The sequence below is a fragment of the Lasioglossum baleicum genome, chromosome 20 (assembly GCF_051020765.1).
Source record: "Lasioglossum baleicum chromosome 20, iyLasBale1, whole genome shotgun sequence".
Classification (NCBI taxonomy): Eukaryota; Metazoa; Arthropoda; class Insecta; order Hymenoptera; family Halictidae; genus Lasioglossum; species Lasioglossum baleicum.
In genome coordinates, this window is record NC_134948.1 from 1,885,263 (window position 1) to 1,900,895 (window position 15,633).

General features: G+C 42.5%; 1 protein-coding gene across 26 annotated transcripts in view; it reads left to right on the forward strand.

Annotated features, from left to right (window-relative positions):
• The window catches only part of Dnc (phosphodiesterase dunce), a 393,758-nt gene that overhangs the window by 363,677 nt on the left and 14,448 nt on the right, over positions 1-15,633 (forward strand). Inside the window, exon 1 of one of the 26 annotated variants that reach the window (XM_076444529.1) lies at positions 13,074-13,517. The exons of the other annotated variants lie outside the window; for them this stretch is intronic. Coding sequence (XP_076300644.1) covers positions 13,398-13,517 — 120 coding nt within the window. The 5' untranslated portion in view covers positions 13,074-13,397. Of the gene's footprint in view, positions 1-13,073; positions 13,518-15,633 lie in introns of those variants that run through there. 26 annotated transcript variants of the gene reach the window in all.

A 15,633-nucleotide genomic window follows, 5' to 3' on the forward strand; every position in this document is an offset into this window, starting at 1 on the left:
GCCACTGGAAAACACCGTTATAGAGAATAGGAACAATTTACAGCAGGATGTACCCTACATACCGCAGGTACCATTTCCTGAAATAGGTGGAATTTTGCAACGCAACGTGATTCGATTTCCAAACAATATAATACGCGAAGCAAGGGCACGGCAACTGCCTGATCGCACAGCCGACCCTTACCCATTCTTTGACGCCGATACCGATGGTTCTTCTACCGAAACTGACCTGGAAGCGCCGCCGGAACCGAAACAGAGGATTAGCATTTCTTCAAACACCCTTACCGCAAAGGAAGACCATTATGTACATTTTATATCAGCTGATCGCAACCTAATAACCCCCGTAGGAAAACTGTTACTGGACACGGGATTGATAAATAAGCAAGAACTTTTAGCTGCACGACCGAAAAAGGGACAGGTCATAATTTCAAACAATGGGTTATTTAAAACCTTCAGCATTGTAATTTCCGATAACTTCTATGATAAACCAAAAGGATTGGATATAATTAATGGATTGAAAACTCTTCAATCTGCTTTAGAACAAAATAGGAGCAAATCTTTTCGAATATCCGCCACCGGAGATCATCATAGATCATCGCCTGATGAACTTTTCAAAGCATTAAAAGAAGTCTTTACAGATTCAACTTATCAAATTACAATATGTAACTGTGTTATTACTACACCTTCCGTAGAAGACAGGCAAGAAATCATCCATGAAGCACATGATAGCCTAATAGGAGGGCATAAAGGAGTTACAAAAACCTACAATCGCATTCGATCAAGATTTCATTGGCCGCACATGCGCAACGAAATTCAGGATTACATCCGAAAATGTAAAAGTTGTCAGGAGCAAAAATTAGTCAGAACGAAAACTCGACAACCTATGTTGATCACCGACACACCGTTGGACGCATTTGAAAAAATTTCATTAGATACCGTTGGACCATTACCAATTACACCTGGAGGGAACCGATACATTCTCACCATGCAGGACAATCTAACCAAATATTGTATTGCAGTAGCGATACCTAATATCCGAGCCACTACCATCGCAGATGCTTTTGCACGGCATTTTATTGCAATATATGGGACACCTCGAGCCATACTCACGGATAAGGGAACCAGCTTTATTGGAACTCTTATGACAAATCTGTCAGAAATATTCAAGATTAAACAAATCACCACCTCCGGATACCGACCACAAACTAATGGATCATTGGAGCGAAGCCATATTGTTCTTACAGAATACCTCAAACACTATATGGAGAACTACGAGGATTGGGATTTATTAATTCCGTTTGCAATGTTTTCTTATAACACGTCTGTTCATGAAGCTACCAACTTCACACCATATGAATTAATTTTTGGTAAACAGGCTCGAGAGCCAACCTCATTTCCAACCGGTACAATTTTGAAGAAATATGGAGACTATTTATCGGAACTAATAACAAATATAGTCCGAATCCGTAATATAGCAGCAAATGGAAACCATGCATAACGATCTTCTAAGGAGCAGGACTACCTCCACCGACAGCAGTCTCTACCTGAGCACCACCTAGCAATAAGTACACTTACACCTACACTACACTCGTTAAAAATTTTTTCTCTTCAGTTTATTTTTTTTTTCTCTCCACTTTTTTCTTTTTTTTCTTAAAGTCTATTGTATCTAGGACGTTTCCTTCCTGATGAGAAAGCATCACGGGAACCGCGATGTTTCTTCTTGGTGGGGAGATGTTACGGATGACGAACAGGTGTTCAATATCATCTCTGGCAGGAACCGTCCTAGATAAACGAACAGAGTTTTTCCCTAGATAAATCTACATAATTGTTTAGGTTAGTTTAGGGCCACAAACGTACGCACGACCAACTGGTCGTTGACAAAATACGAATGTTCACTTGAAGGGTACTGACAAGTACCACCCGTCATTGCAGGGCTATATAAGCCCTTACATTTCTACTCTCGTGGGCTAGTACTGTCGTAATCACGAATAGTGTCGCGTCGTGCTGCATCTCGGAAGTCAACTACCAGTGAGATCGGACGTTCGTTCCTTTTGAATCAAAGTTTAACCGTACAGATTCCGCGAGTTCGGTCTAAAATCTGTTAGGCAGTGACAAGGTTGCTCCGAGTCCCCCGCATTGCCAGTGCGTCAACACCGTGCGTCTTAGCTTAGGTAATATCACCTTTCAATTTCTTTTCTATTCTAAATTCAGTTCATTCGCGACACAAGTACACTTGTAGAACGAAACTCTATAGTAAGAATATATTTGTCTTCTTTAATAATTAACTCAAATTCATTAAACCCATAATTATCGTCCAATATCCTAACCAAGTAATTGAACGTCCCCACATGATACAATCTTACCGCTCGGATTGTATCAATTAAATTATACTAGTTACGAGGCTTACTAATTATCCTAGCAATTCCCTGATTAACCATCAGGTTCTTTCGCGACATTCCAATTGTCCGAACAGAGATTTATCCAACCTAGCGGCTCCCCAGTTTTGCATTGGGTTCGTCCGCATCCTAACAGCTCCCTGATTTCGCATCAGGTTCGTCTGTGCTATTATACAACCTCCTAGCAGCTCCCCGGTTTTGCATCGGGTTCGTCTGCGTTTGACTCCATTCCTAGAGGCTCCCTGACTTCGCGTCAGGTTCGTCCTCGCTGTCAATAATCCTAGCGGCTCCCCAATTTCGCATTGGGTTCGTCCGCGTTCCTTAACTAACAAATTTATATCATATTCCTAGGGTAATAACCCTTCGCCGGCCACTCGTGCTGCTCGCGGCCCTGGCTCGTAACATTGTACAAGTTTAACGAATTCTTTCAAGGTTAAAAAACGTTCGCACCACAATCTTCATAATTATACCATATTCTGCAAAGTTCCAGCTTTTATTTAAAAAAATTTTAATCGGTCTATCTCATTTCTATCGAAAGTTCTTTGATTTTGACACAGATTTCGTCGGTTTGGACCACTGTGCGCCGTAGCAGTCAACCGAGTCAATCTATTTTTATTGTCATTGCTAAACGAGAAGACATCAATTATTGAAAAAAATTTCTTAAGTTACTTCTAACTATGATAAAAATAATTATAAGGTTGATTTTTCGTTATTCTTCTATATTCCTAGCAATAAATAATGATTTATACAAAACTTGTGGTTATTGGTTCAGTTTTGCACCTTATTGTAGGTACGAGCAAAACATTATACACCTAGGTAAAGTCCGAACAGTAAAAATAGAACCCAATCGTCGGAATGGAAAACTAATTCCGAAGCGAGTTCGATTGTTCCCTAAATATACGGCGAGTTGTACGATTTCTATGTTCGCGTTCGGACGAAGAAGCATTATTATGTAACGTCGACACCGGTGTCACCGTCGACACATCGTTAATGCCCGTTATTATCGGTATCGGCCGATTGAAATTTAATCAGCCGGAAGAAACGGTTAATTAGTTCCACGTTTTTCTGCTCGGATTACGTCGAATAAAATGTATACAGCCGTAATTAGCCCCGCTGCGGGGGCCAATTAGCTATTTATGGTATTGCTCGCGAACTCTTTAACGAGGATTTAGAACGCATATCCGACTGTTATGTTCCCGGGTTGTGACAAATTCTTCTCGACGATCCTCTGCAGCATTAACGTCTCCTCTTATTAACCGACCACAACGTTTTCCGGGAAATTTATTTCACGCTGTCCCGGTCAGACGGAGCGGAAAAATAGACGAAAACGAACCGGGGAATTATCCTTTAAAAATGCAGAGCGACGCCTATAGAACCGTACCTCTCTCTATCGTTCCCTCTACCTACTCTTTCTCTCGACGTTCGCAGAGGTGAATGGCGTGACATCGATTTTTCCATATCCGTGCTGTTCCGCACGTTTCACCTGGCTCCGCGAGCATCCACGTGTGTTGTGCGCTGCCGTTTGTTTGCCGCAAAACGATAAGCAACCTTTCATGACAACTGACGAATCCGCTAGACCGGTTCCCAGGACCGACTAGACAATAAATCACGTCGATGGGACATGGCAAAAAACAAAAAACGGTTGACAGGCAAATAAATAGCTGCCATTGCCGGAAACATTTTTGCGATGTCACCCTCGAGAGCTGACTCGGTTAGACTAGTTGTTCGAGCTAACTGCACGACGTAAAAATGTCTATTAATTTTTCCAAATGTGGTTCACTGATATTTCTGTAACGTGCCAGCTGCGAAGCGATTGGTGACCAATCAATTATGCATCGAGATGCGGCCGGCGCCGAAGATTGAAGGCACGGGGCCTATCGATACGCGTGATCAAAGGCAGTTCTCAATGGGCGAAACCATTATCAGTTGATCTTTCCAACGTAATAAATCATTGCATCAACCGGTCACAGAGATCGTGCGACGCAAGTATCAACGGTTATTCCTCGATGCCTCCGATGCGCTGTGCAGACATACACTTTTCTATCGTCCGCGACAGATGCATCTCTCCAATTCACCGCGTAATCGGTGTCAACAGCAACCCGCCAGCTAGCACGAGCTCGCCTCGTGAGCAATTAGAACCACAACAAAGCGACACGCGTGCTCTCTCTCTCGTCGACTATGCTTTATCAATTTGTCCAGTTTCGTACTACGATACACGCCGAACTGCGTGTCTCGTTCCTCGATGTCGGTGAAGCTTATCTTTACGATTGAATTCTTTTTTTTTTCTAATTAAAGCCGAACCGTTCGATCGAACGAATTCAATTTCGTTGACAGCGGATATCAAAATTATTTGGGGATTCTCCTGAAAATTTGCTGTGATACATTTCACGTGAAATTAGGGGGGGTTTAAGTGATCACTTTGCCGGACTCGAATTTCTTCATAGAATACGACACTTCGAATTTCGCGTGTACCTATCAATTTTCATTTCGAAAAAAGTAATCATCCGATCTGATCCCAATTTCTTTTTGCTGCGATCTGGACGGGTTGGTACACATGCTAAAGAATTTATTCCGGACTGAAAAATTAATTGACGGAATGCATAACGAATATCGCGACGATTCGCGTGGAAAGAATATTTCTCAGATGGCGGACACGAATGCAACAGGGCAGAGGAGACGGAGACGGAAGTCTATCGATCCGCGAAGAAAGAAAACCACCTCGAGCGGAATGCATTAGGTAAAATATACAAGGTGTGCTAGATTTTCCATCAATCGTGTCGGCACACTCTCCAAGTAAAAATAAGCTTGAACGTAGCCAAACTATTTGTCTCACTTTTCAATCAGAATCTCCAACAAATTTTGCAGATTAACGTAACCATCCGGTTCCGTTAAAGATAACGAACCGTTTTCCGCAGCTGATTTGCATAACCACTTTTTCCCCATGATAATCGCAGAGAATGATATACTGTTGGGAAAACCCAAGACGACACTTTGTGTATTATGATTGCCGGCAGACTGCTGGACTTTCCGGCGGAAAATTCGCGAGAGGTGGTCTCGCCCACAGGTATAGAAGAAGACACGGAAAATAATCAATTGGCGGGCCGCCCGCGCGACAAAGGCGCACACCTTTATCCGTTGGAAGACGGAACAAAAGCTATTTCCGGCGGCGGCCCACATGCGCCGGATCGATAATTTGTCACGGCGCGGTGGCGGCGGCGGCGGCCGCGGGGCGTTCATTTTTTATCTGTCATTCCCTCGTTTCCTCGCCGGTGACGTTCAAGTGCATCGATCACGTACGGCTTGGCCAGTCTGGGCCACGTTCCGCGCGTCTCGGCGAACAAACTGCTTATGGAAAGCAGGGTACGGTCACTGTGGTCGAAATTAGCGTGGGCAGACGCCTCGAACTGTGGCCAGAAAACCCGCCAAATTCGTCGTTTGTTTTCGCCGATCCCCGGGAACCGAGTTAACTGGCCGTTCAAGGTCAGGGAACTGGACCCCGCCCCCTCTACATTCTCTCCTCCCACCGCTTTGTGTCTTTACAAGGACCTACGAACTTGGATTCGGGGTCTTTTATAATCGAGGAGCAACGGTATACTGGGAATCGTCCATCGAAGTGGATTGTATAAGGAAATTGACTGTTCAAGGTCAGTGGGGGCGGGGCTATCCCCACCAGACTGTCTTGGTCCTCGATTTAGCCTGTTCGCATGAACGTAAAAATAGCATAACCAATCTGGTACTGGTCTGTGTTCAACAAGTGTACGATAGTTAATTGATCGATCAAGTTTTATTAGTTAGGCCACCCCCTCCCCTCGTTCTCAGAATTTCTCTATACGGATCTATATAGATTATGCGACTCTGATAAACGTGAGAATACGGTGGTATTGCGGTTCTCGATTCCAATCTGTTCTATAAAAAGACGATAGAGTTAGTTGACTGGCCAAGGTCACTGAACTGGGCCATCCCCACCAGCTCGCCTCTCTAGATGTCTCTGGAGATATAAATTCCGCGATTGATGGATGTGGGAATGAACGCGAAGATTACAGTTGATAATTGTGCAGTGTGCTCTGTAAAAAGACGCGTGAATGGCTTCACTGAGTTCCCAAGGTCACTGATCTGGGCCATCCCCTCCAGATTGTCCAACCATATCAGTTTGCCCCTCTGTATGGACCTGAATGTGTAGATTGCGAGTCAGGGGTATTACAATTTTCAATTGTGTGTGTGTGTACGGCAATATTTGCGAACGAGTGGTGGGGTTTATTAATTGTTCCAAGGTCGTCGTTCAAGGTCAACCACACGAGAACTTTTAGTTTCGTCATTTGACAGTGTACGACACAGTACACTGTGTAAAACGATGATGGATGTTATCGATTGTTCAAGGTCACTGCAAAACAGACCTCCGCAAATACCCAAAGCTATAAATTCCCTGACCGTATAACATCTGCAGAATTAATGATCGACTGACTCAGTTCTAATAGGCTGCGCGTCAAAGATTAATTGTTAAAGCCACATTGTCCAACCGACAACAAACATAACCTAGAACACGCTGGGTATATCTGCCGGAGAACGCAGTTAAACGTTCTTTTATAATGATTGCCAATCAGAAGAAGCGATTACTCAATGTTGCTGTAATCACCGTGTGCGTACGAACTTTTTGTTTCGGAGGCAAAACGGTCAGGTGAGATTCACACCTGCGACAGCGAGCCACGGCGACACTGACACATTCGCGGAAGTGATTCCAAGCGGATAATCAATTTCGATGCGGTCTACGACGAAGCAACGAGCCGTCCAGATCGGAACAGTCTTGAATCCTCTTACGGAAGCAGCCTTTGGAAGTCAATCGAGTTGGCGATCCCGGGTAGTACTCTAAGTGAGATCATGTTCTGCGGTCTGGGACCCACAAGGGTATCGGCTCGCACACCTTTTGGATGTGCATCGAGAACTTTGTCTCCGTGTCCGATGGCGGAACAGAGTTGGGAACAGTGGAGCAAGCAGCCACTAACAATAAGCTGTAATTCCATCCTGGAATGAAGACCTCGGAGCTGTTCTCTGGTCTGACCCATAAATTCTCGAGGGCTGATACTACTGTCTGTTTCTATTTGCTGGTTAGACCTTCCTGCTGCGCTTCTTACGAGGACGGGGGCTTAATTTTCATTTCGTATCATCGAGGATACTATTGGATTAATTAGTACTAGGCTGCGGATGTTTATGGAATTTTCAATTTTTCAATTTTCAATTTTCAACACACTTTAAATCAGAATAACTTTTTAATGAATGGACCAAACGACTTGAATTTCTTTATAAGGCTAGAAGAATTAGTTTAGTAAACATTTATTTTTACGACTTTTTTAGCTGGTCCGAAGACGTGTTTGGTCAACTTGTATAAATTATATGCGCTCCGAAAATTTCATTGAAATTGGTTCATTGATTTACGACTTATAAACGATCAAAACTGGTAAAACTTGCCACTTCATGGTACACTACAAATTACCACTTTTGATCGTTTATAACTCCTAAACCAATTAACCAATTCAAACGAAATTTTTGGAGCGTATATTATTCATACAAGTTGACCAAATGCATCTTTAAAATTTTCGTTATTGGCCCAGCTAAAAAAAGTCGTGAAAATCAATTTTTACTATTGTTTGAAAATGCATTTTTGAGACGTCATTTACTAAGCTAATTCTTCTAGCCTTACAGAGAAATTCAAGTCGTTTGGTCCATTCGTAAAAAAGTTATTCTGATTTAAAGTGTGTTGAATCCGTTATGCTCGTTAGTATACATTTTAAGAAAGTCGAATCATATAAAATGTTATTTTCAGTGGTAGTAGTTTTTGTAGATCTGAAATAAATGAAAATCGTACTAAATTCAGTGGAATTTTATTTTCTAGCATTTTTTCTGAACATTTTTTGAAGCCATGAACGCATAAAGATCCGCAGTCTAATTATTACTGTTGTTACTTATTAGTAGATTGTCGATTTTATGCATTTGAGAACATCCATATGTTATATTTAATTTGTCAGATTTGTTAAAGATATGAAGAAATTTTTATATGGTTCCGCATCTTGCAAATGACGAAGACAATTTTTATTTTTCATAAAGATTCGCAGTCTACTTATTATTTGGTTAGGCGACTCTCCTCGGCGAAAACAGTCTCGCGGACTACCAAAATTGGTGTGCACCCACTCTTTCACGTAAGCGTCATAGCTTTCTTGCGCTTCCGAGTTTGTAAAATAAACGGCCGGTTCCGCATTCGATATCTACGGAAACGTTTGCTTTCTCTCTCTCTCTCTCTCCTTGATTCTCCCCACGCTCTCGTGATAGCGCGAGTGTGGGAAATGATGCATTGTCGATATAACTGGCGATTATTATTCTAAATGCACTGAGAATCGACGGAATTCCTGCGGCAGGTTAGTCGCAGTTCCGGACTATGTTTAAAAATACTCATGTTGCAGATATGTGTTTACCGGAATGCAGATATTTACATTTTGTACCAAATTGTTAAAAGTGTACGTTTGATGAGAAAAATAGAACGCCGAGATTGTTCGAGTGGAAAATTTTGGAAATGTACATCGGGGAATCCTTTGGCCTTGGTGGTTCGCGTTTCGCGGATACGCGTACCACGTGATGTGTAATTTCCGAGTGGAAACTACGCGCGAAATTAGACAGCGGATAATTGGAGGGAAAATTATCTGGCTCACAACCGTGTCGCATTTCATATTTCGAGATACGTGAACCGCAGATTCTACGTGCCCGTCGTCACGTTCGCTGTCAATTTGTCAGCTGTCGATCGGGTCACGCGGATAGAAGCATTGTCACGATTCGTTCAATCGTGTGACTAACATTTGTATTTTTGATTTTTCATAACGGTTCGTTTCAGACATAGTTTAATTCAATCAATAATTCATGGAATCCGAAATAGTCTACAGAATTGTTTAAAGTCTAGTCTGAAATGAAAACGACTTTTACTGCTACTGCATGCGATATTTGAAGGTGAACAAATGCTAAAAAACAAAGACTGCTTACATATTTATTATTTACCACAATTATGTTTACGAAAGTACCAGTTATTATTCACAAAATTCTTTTTGAATTTCAAATACGCACGGCATTACCGATGTTAATCCTATGCCGAAATAATTGGAGAGAAATCTCGTAGCCATCATGCTTCTGAATACTGCAGTCGACGAATTAAAACCTGAGCAGAATCCAGTGCAAATTCTCATCAAAGTTGTACGTCATTACCGGCCAATCATCCGAATGTGTAAATTCTGCAGCCTTGGGCAGTATTGGACTTTGCGATCGGCATTAAAAGTGTTTTGAGTCTTTTATTGCTCTGTTGCTTTCGTTTTCAAACCGAGTGGTGGCGGCTGGGGAGAAGGACAAAAAGATTGTTGAAAATGACCGGCACCATGAAAATTCATCAAACGATTCCGATAGCTGTACATCGCCCTCTGACGGTGTCAATTTGATTCACGATGTGTCATTATGGTGCGGTGCATTAGGCCACTTTGAGTGCTGGTTGCATGCGTTATCTTCGTCGCGAAATTCTTGGGAACATTAATAATTCAAACAGTGAGTAAGCGCCCTTTACAATTGCATACATATTCAGATATTTATGAAATGCCAAATCATGACTTCACGAAAAATCAAACGGCAACTATAATTGCCTCGCGTCGTTAGTATTATTCAACAACCTATTCAATAACTTATTCAACAAATTTCGAAGTTGGTCCACTGAAATTGCAGTCGATATATTTAACAAAAGTCATTTTGTTTCACTCACATCTTTTTATCTGAAATGAAAATGAGAATCGTGCAACGTCGAAATTATGCAATAATTTATTCAGTCTGTAATTATTCGTCATCGAAAACACAGCCGGCTGAAAAAGGTGAGACATTTCATTTTCATACGATGCTTATAGTGATTTAGCCGAGACTAAGACTTTTCAGGAGTGCTGGAAATGCACTGTAAAAGATAAGCTTCCGTTGTGGTTACCATCTAAGGCTCGACTACGTCACGTCGTTATCACAACCAGTGGTTACATTTTCTATTGCGTAATATAATCCCCGATCGTTTCCTTTTCGAATTAATATGAAATTATGATGCACAATACCAATTTCTTCGTCAAACCTGCAGTGTTAAATTGATCTTGTATACCATTGAAATAGGTTTGCTAGAAAATGATCGAGACAGTGCAACATTGTTAGAAAAATTATCGAGGCAGGCTTCGGTGATGCGAATTTCGGGAAATGGTCCTTTTGGCAAATTGTCACCAGTTCTTCGGTTCTTAATTCCCGAAAATAGCATCTTCGTCGAACCTCACCGGTTGAGTCACATGAGGAGCTAGTGACTCCGAAAGTGAGTCAATTTGAATCCTCGCGACAACAGGAAGACTCGTGGTCGATGATATCAGGGGCCAAGAAAAGTGAGGGCGACTGTCGCCTTGTTTGGCGCCAAAAATCTTGACTCAGACACTCGAAACTCCACTGAGATCATTTGCCATCAAGTTATCTTGGAAGCTTGCAGCCCAAGGAAAATCGTATCGAACAGAAAAATTGGACTGTATTGAATATTTATTTAGATCGGTTACGAAAACTATGTAAACAGTTTGTTTAAACGAGAGAATTTAAAGCCCCGAGGAGATTCCAGAATTCACAGAAGCTGCACATTGGATCCTATTCCGTTTGTTTCCACTTTCTCGAGCAATTGATGCACGGTAACAACGTTTCTTCTAAAACTGAATCATGGGACTTTCGGGTGTCTAATTTAATTTGAAACTGGCAACTAAAAACACAGTGAAACGCAGCGAGAGAAACACTTTCGATAAAAAATGCTGATCCACAATAAAAATAAAGTTACTTTTCCACCATGGGCTCGTTGTCAGGCGAATTGTTTATTCAGCCGGAATGTTCAACAATGAGATTGCATTCGGGGTACCGTTCCTCTCGGAACCCTAACAGAGATCAGGCATCACGCGGGTGGGAATCTCATAGAGATTCCTTTTAAATCGAAACGTATCCAGTCTGAGGGAAACCTAGCTAAGAATAATAATCCGAAAATATCACAGAAAGAGCCGGTTCTCCTCTCGACTATTATTATCCGGCATTGTTTTCTTACGGGGAAATCCGGACCGTTTAATTTCAACGAAAATGAAAAGTACTCGTAAAAATTGCGTTTCCCGGGAATCACCCGTCTGACTAGGAAAGATTCGGGATTCCCGAACGAACCACAGTTCGTTGAACTGGCATGCTGTAATTTTCAAAGATCCAGGAACATTTCCAGAGACGAAGTAATACGATGTCTTGATTGATTGATCCTAGTGCCGTCTGGTAAAATATTCGAACGCTTAAAACTGCAGAGCGTGATCATTACACTTCCCGCAGTCCCACTTGGCACGGGCGACAGAGGCCAAGAGCGTCAATTATGCGACAGAATCTAGGATGCAACGCTGCTGACGTTGGTCCATGCACAGATTTATCTTAGGGACGCGTAGGGACTGCGGCATTTTCGTTTGCATCCCTGGGATCTCCAAAACTAAGTCTGCATTGGATTTTAGGACAGGGTTGGGCACCTTAGGTTGGATACCTCGGACTCTCTACAAAATATCTTAGATTTTATTAGCTTGGACTCTCTACCCCTAGCTTTGGACTCCCTACACCTAGCTTGGACTCTCTACAACATATCTTAGATTTTCTACGCCTAACTTGGCCTCGTTACCCCTAGCTTTGGACTCTCTACGCCAGGCGTGGGCACGGGTGGAGCCCCTCAAACGCCTGCTTCCCCCACCAAGCTTTCTTTCGGTGGCGCTCCTCGTGGCTTCGATGCGCGAGGCCTGCGCACTGCAGGCGACAAGCGAAACGCGTCCTTTCTACATAGTAACGACGGATGCTGGTGGGGGACAGTGGGCGCTACGGTGGGGACAGTTTTGCCTCAATTGAGACAAAATTGCCCACGCCTGCTCTACACCTAGCTTGGACTCCCTACACCTAGCTTGAACTCCCTATAAAACTGCTATAGGAAGCATGGACTCCCTATACATATATTGGACCCCCATACTTAGCTTTCACTCTTTACACCCAGCTCGGACACTCTACAAAATATCTTAGATTTTCTACGCCTAGCTTGGCCTCTTTATCCCTAACTTTGGACTCTCTACGCCTAGCTTGAACTCCCTATATATAGATTGAACCCCTATACTTAGCTTACATTATCTACACCTAGCTCGGACTCTGCTCTCTACCACAATCGCACAGTCTTAACCCTGACATTGACCTACACACTGGACCTTATCACACTCCATCTGGTCTGCATCAAATACCCTAACATGTCCCACCTTGGCCCCTTCCAAGACCTAGCATAGCCCAAGTTAGAGCCATCGGCGAGCTATTTCGAACAGGAACACGGCTCTTCTTCGCAGTAGACTTTCCGAAAAGCTGCAGTCGGCGGATTCCCGCCGATTCTGGAAACCCTGGCTCCCTTGTGCGTCGTCAGGCATCTCTCTATCCCCACTCTGAACTCGCGCGAAGCGGAGAGCGCTAGCGCGAAAGCGAGACAGCGCGTTTGGCAGCGATAAAAAGCAGGGGGACGCGATTCCGGCACGTAGACCACGTTTAGCAGTCGAGTGACGCGTACCACAGACGTCCTCCGAGGCTAAGAGCAACTATTGCTATAGTGAACTAGTGGACTATAAATCTTTGTACACTTCTCACGTATCTAGAAGTCTAGAATTGAAGTGGACTTTACTTCTTTCGTTTTCTATCGAATTCTCAATCTCGGTGTGGAGCTTCTCGATATTTCGAAATCGTCTCGCGATAAAAGAAGAAAGACGTGATTACCGCCAAGTAGAAAGTGTGCTGCAAGTTCCTGGGGACAGGTTCGGTGAAAGTGGAGCGATTTTCACGTGGAGACACACACGTCGATTCGAGTGTTCGCTGTTGTGCGCTTGAGGACTGTTAGCGGTTCTTTGTTATTTTCGAATTGGGAATTTGTTGATCGGCGACGACATGGTCCAGCAGATGGACACCGAGTTCGGAGCCGGAAACCTGGGAGAGGCCGCTAGGTACTTTAACTACTTGAGGACCCTGGCAGATCTTACGGCCATGGCCAGCATCGTGGTCGTGCAGGTAATCGATTTTGAGAGCTCTTATCGCGGGGAACCTTTGACTCTCGACCAGGCTTGATCGCCTCTTGTTTTTCACGGCGAATTCATTTGGTTTGGCAAGCACCGGTATAGTCCAAGGACTGCGTTCTAGATGCTGGAAAAATTGGAGCAATTTTGTTGTCTTTCTAGGCAACCCTTCGGTTTCTGGTCTTTATTGCCTTTATTTCACTTTTATTCAACATTTTGGCGAACATTTATTTTTGCAATTATTGTGAACTCGCTTGGGACTAGAGATCATTTATAACAAATTTATTCATATGTACTGACTCGTTCTTACGTTTTTTTTTCTCCATTGTCATCGTTTTTAATTGAAAAGTTCACAATCCTCAGGAAATTTATTATTGCAATAATTAATCTAGGCTTGAGAACTAAGCCAACACGTTATTTTGAATACAATACAGTTTTACAAGCGTCTCTCTCGCTTCCAGTTCATAAATTGATTCACTAATACCACAATCGAAGTGGAACACTGTCTCGCGAAGACGTTTGCATAATTATTCGATATATTCATCTGCCATAAATACATAAAAACTCGCGCAGCTTATTCATTAGAGATTTTTTCTGTGCGAACCGAGAAAAAAGAGAGTTAGGTCAATCTGGGACTCCAATAACGATGTTTGTCACCTTTGAATCAGTGGAAAAAGAGTTTCACCTTTCCACCATTCTCATTCTTTCCACCAATTTTGAATTTTTCGTGTAGGAAATAATAAACGTGCGGCGAGTTCCGGTTCGTAGTAAGTTTATAAACATGTTTGTTTGGAACGTGGCTGGGTGCACTGACATCGACAAATAAATATTCGTCGCACGAGCTCGCTGCGTGACAATTCGCACGACAGCACAGATCCAAATGCAAAATTTACTGAGACTCTGAGGGAGCAACAAAGACGTCTATTAATTAATTAACAAAGCCATTGGGGAGATCAACTTTGCCAATATGATTGAATGAATTTGTTAAAATATTTCAGAAAATTAATTCGAATGTTTTGCAACGTCACAAAGGTTTAATATACGAATTTTATTAATTTATCAATCAATTGACGGAGCCATTAGGGAGAGGAATTTGTTAAAATATTGTAGAAAATTGAATTAAATTGTTCGAAGCGGTACAAAGAGTTCGAATGAATTTTCATTAATTCTTCCAACAAAAGGAGCAAAAAGACACGGGTGACTTTTGAATTAGCATGAAAAAATATTTGCCTTGCGATTGCACAGTATCATAGTCTAAGATAAAAAGCAGCGGCATTAAGCCCTCGGAACATGTGCCTGTGGATTTAGCCTGGATCGCACGATTTACGTGTAAATCTCGATCTCCGAGCCATATGTTGCAGTTAGAATGGCAAACTGTATGGCGATTTCGAAATTGTTCGCTGGTGGAGCCCTTTATTCCCTTACGCAACGTTTTAACATCGAACATTAATTACTTTATAACATTTTGAAGCGCCGAGATCGCCGAAAAAATTCATTAAAATTTTCCGATCCGCAAGGACACTTATCTCCATTGTTTACTAAAAATAAATTAAGATGGATTAGTGTATCGTAGCATCCAATTTGGAAAGATATCATTATCGGCTGGTTATCAGCGATTTCGCGCCATTTTTGTCCGAGACTGACCAAGCACCCTTTCACCAGATTAAATCGTATCACTCGAAGTCGATGTTTTGATTGATGTAAAAATAAGATGACAATCTCGCTGAGAATTCCACAGAAATCCACTGGGCTGATTTATTATTATTTATTTAACACGCTGAAACCATCGCTCTCCGTATTTCTCGTCTGTTTGCAGAAATATAGATTTGCGCGACGATGATTTCGCAATATCCGGGGTGAAATTAATGTCGAAATTGCGGTCGCATTGATCGAATTTCACAGGAGTTTTCCCGATAATTATTTATGTAAATCGGAGGGAAATATCGCGGGGCGCGAATGTTGTCGTGTTCGTTTACGTAGATGCTTGTTTATTGTAACAATAAACCATCGGCGTTCAGCGTCGGATCCGACAGACTAACGGTAGACCGAGCGATTTATATTCCCATTCAGACTGCGCGAATCCGTTTGGCTTTGCCCCAAAACGACGCGAA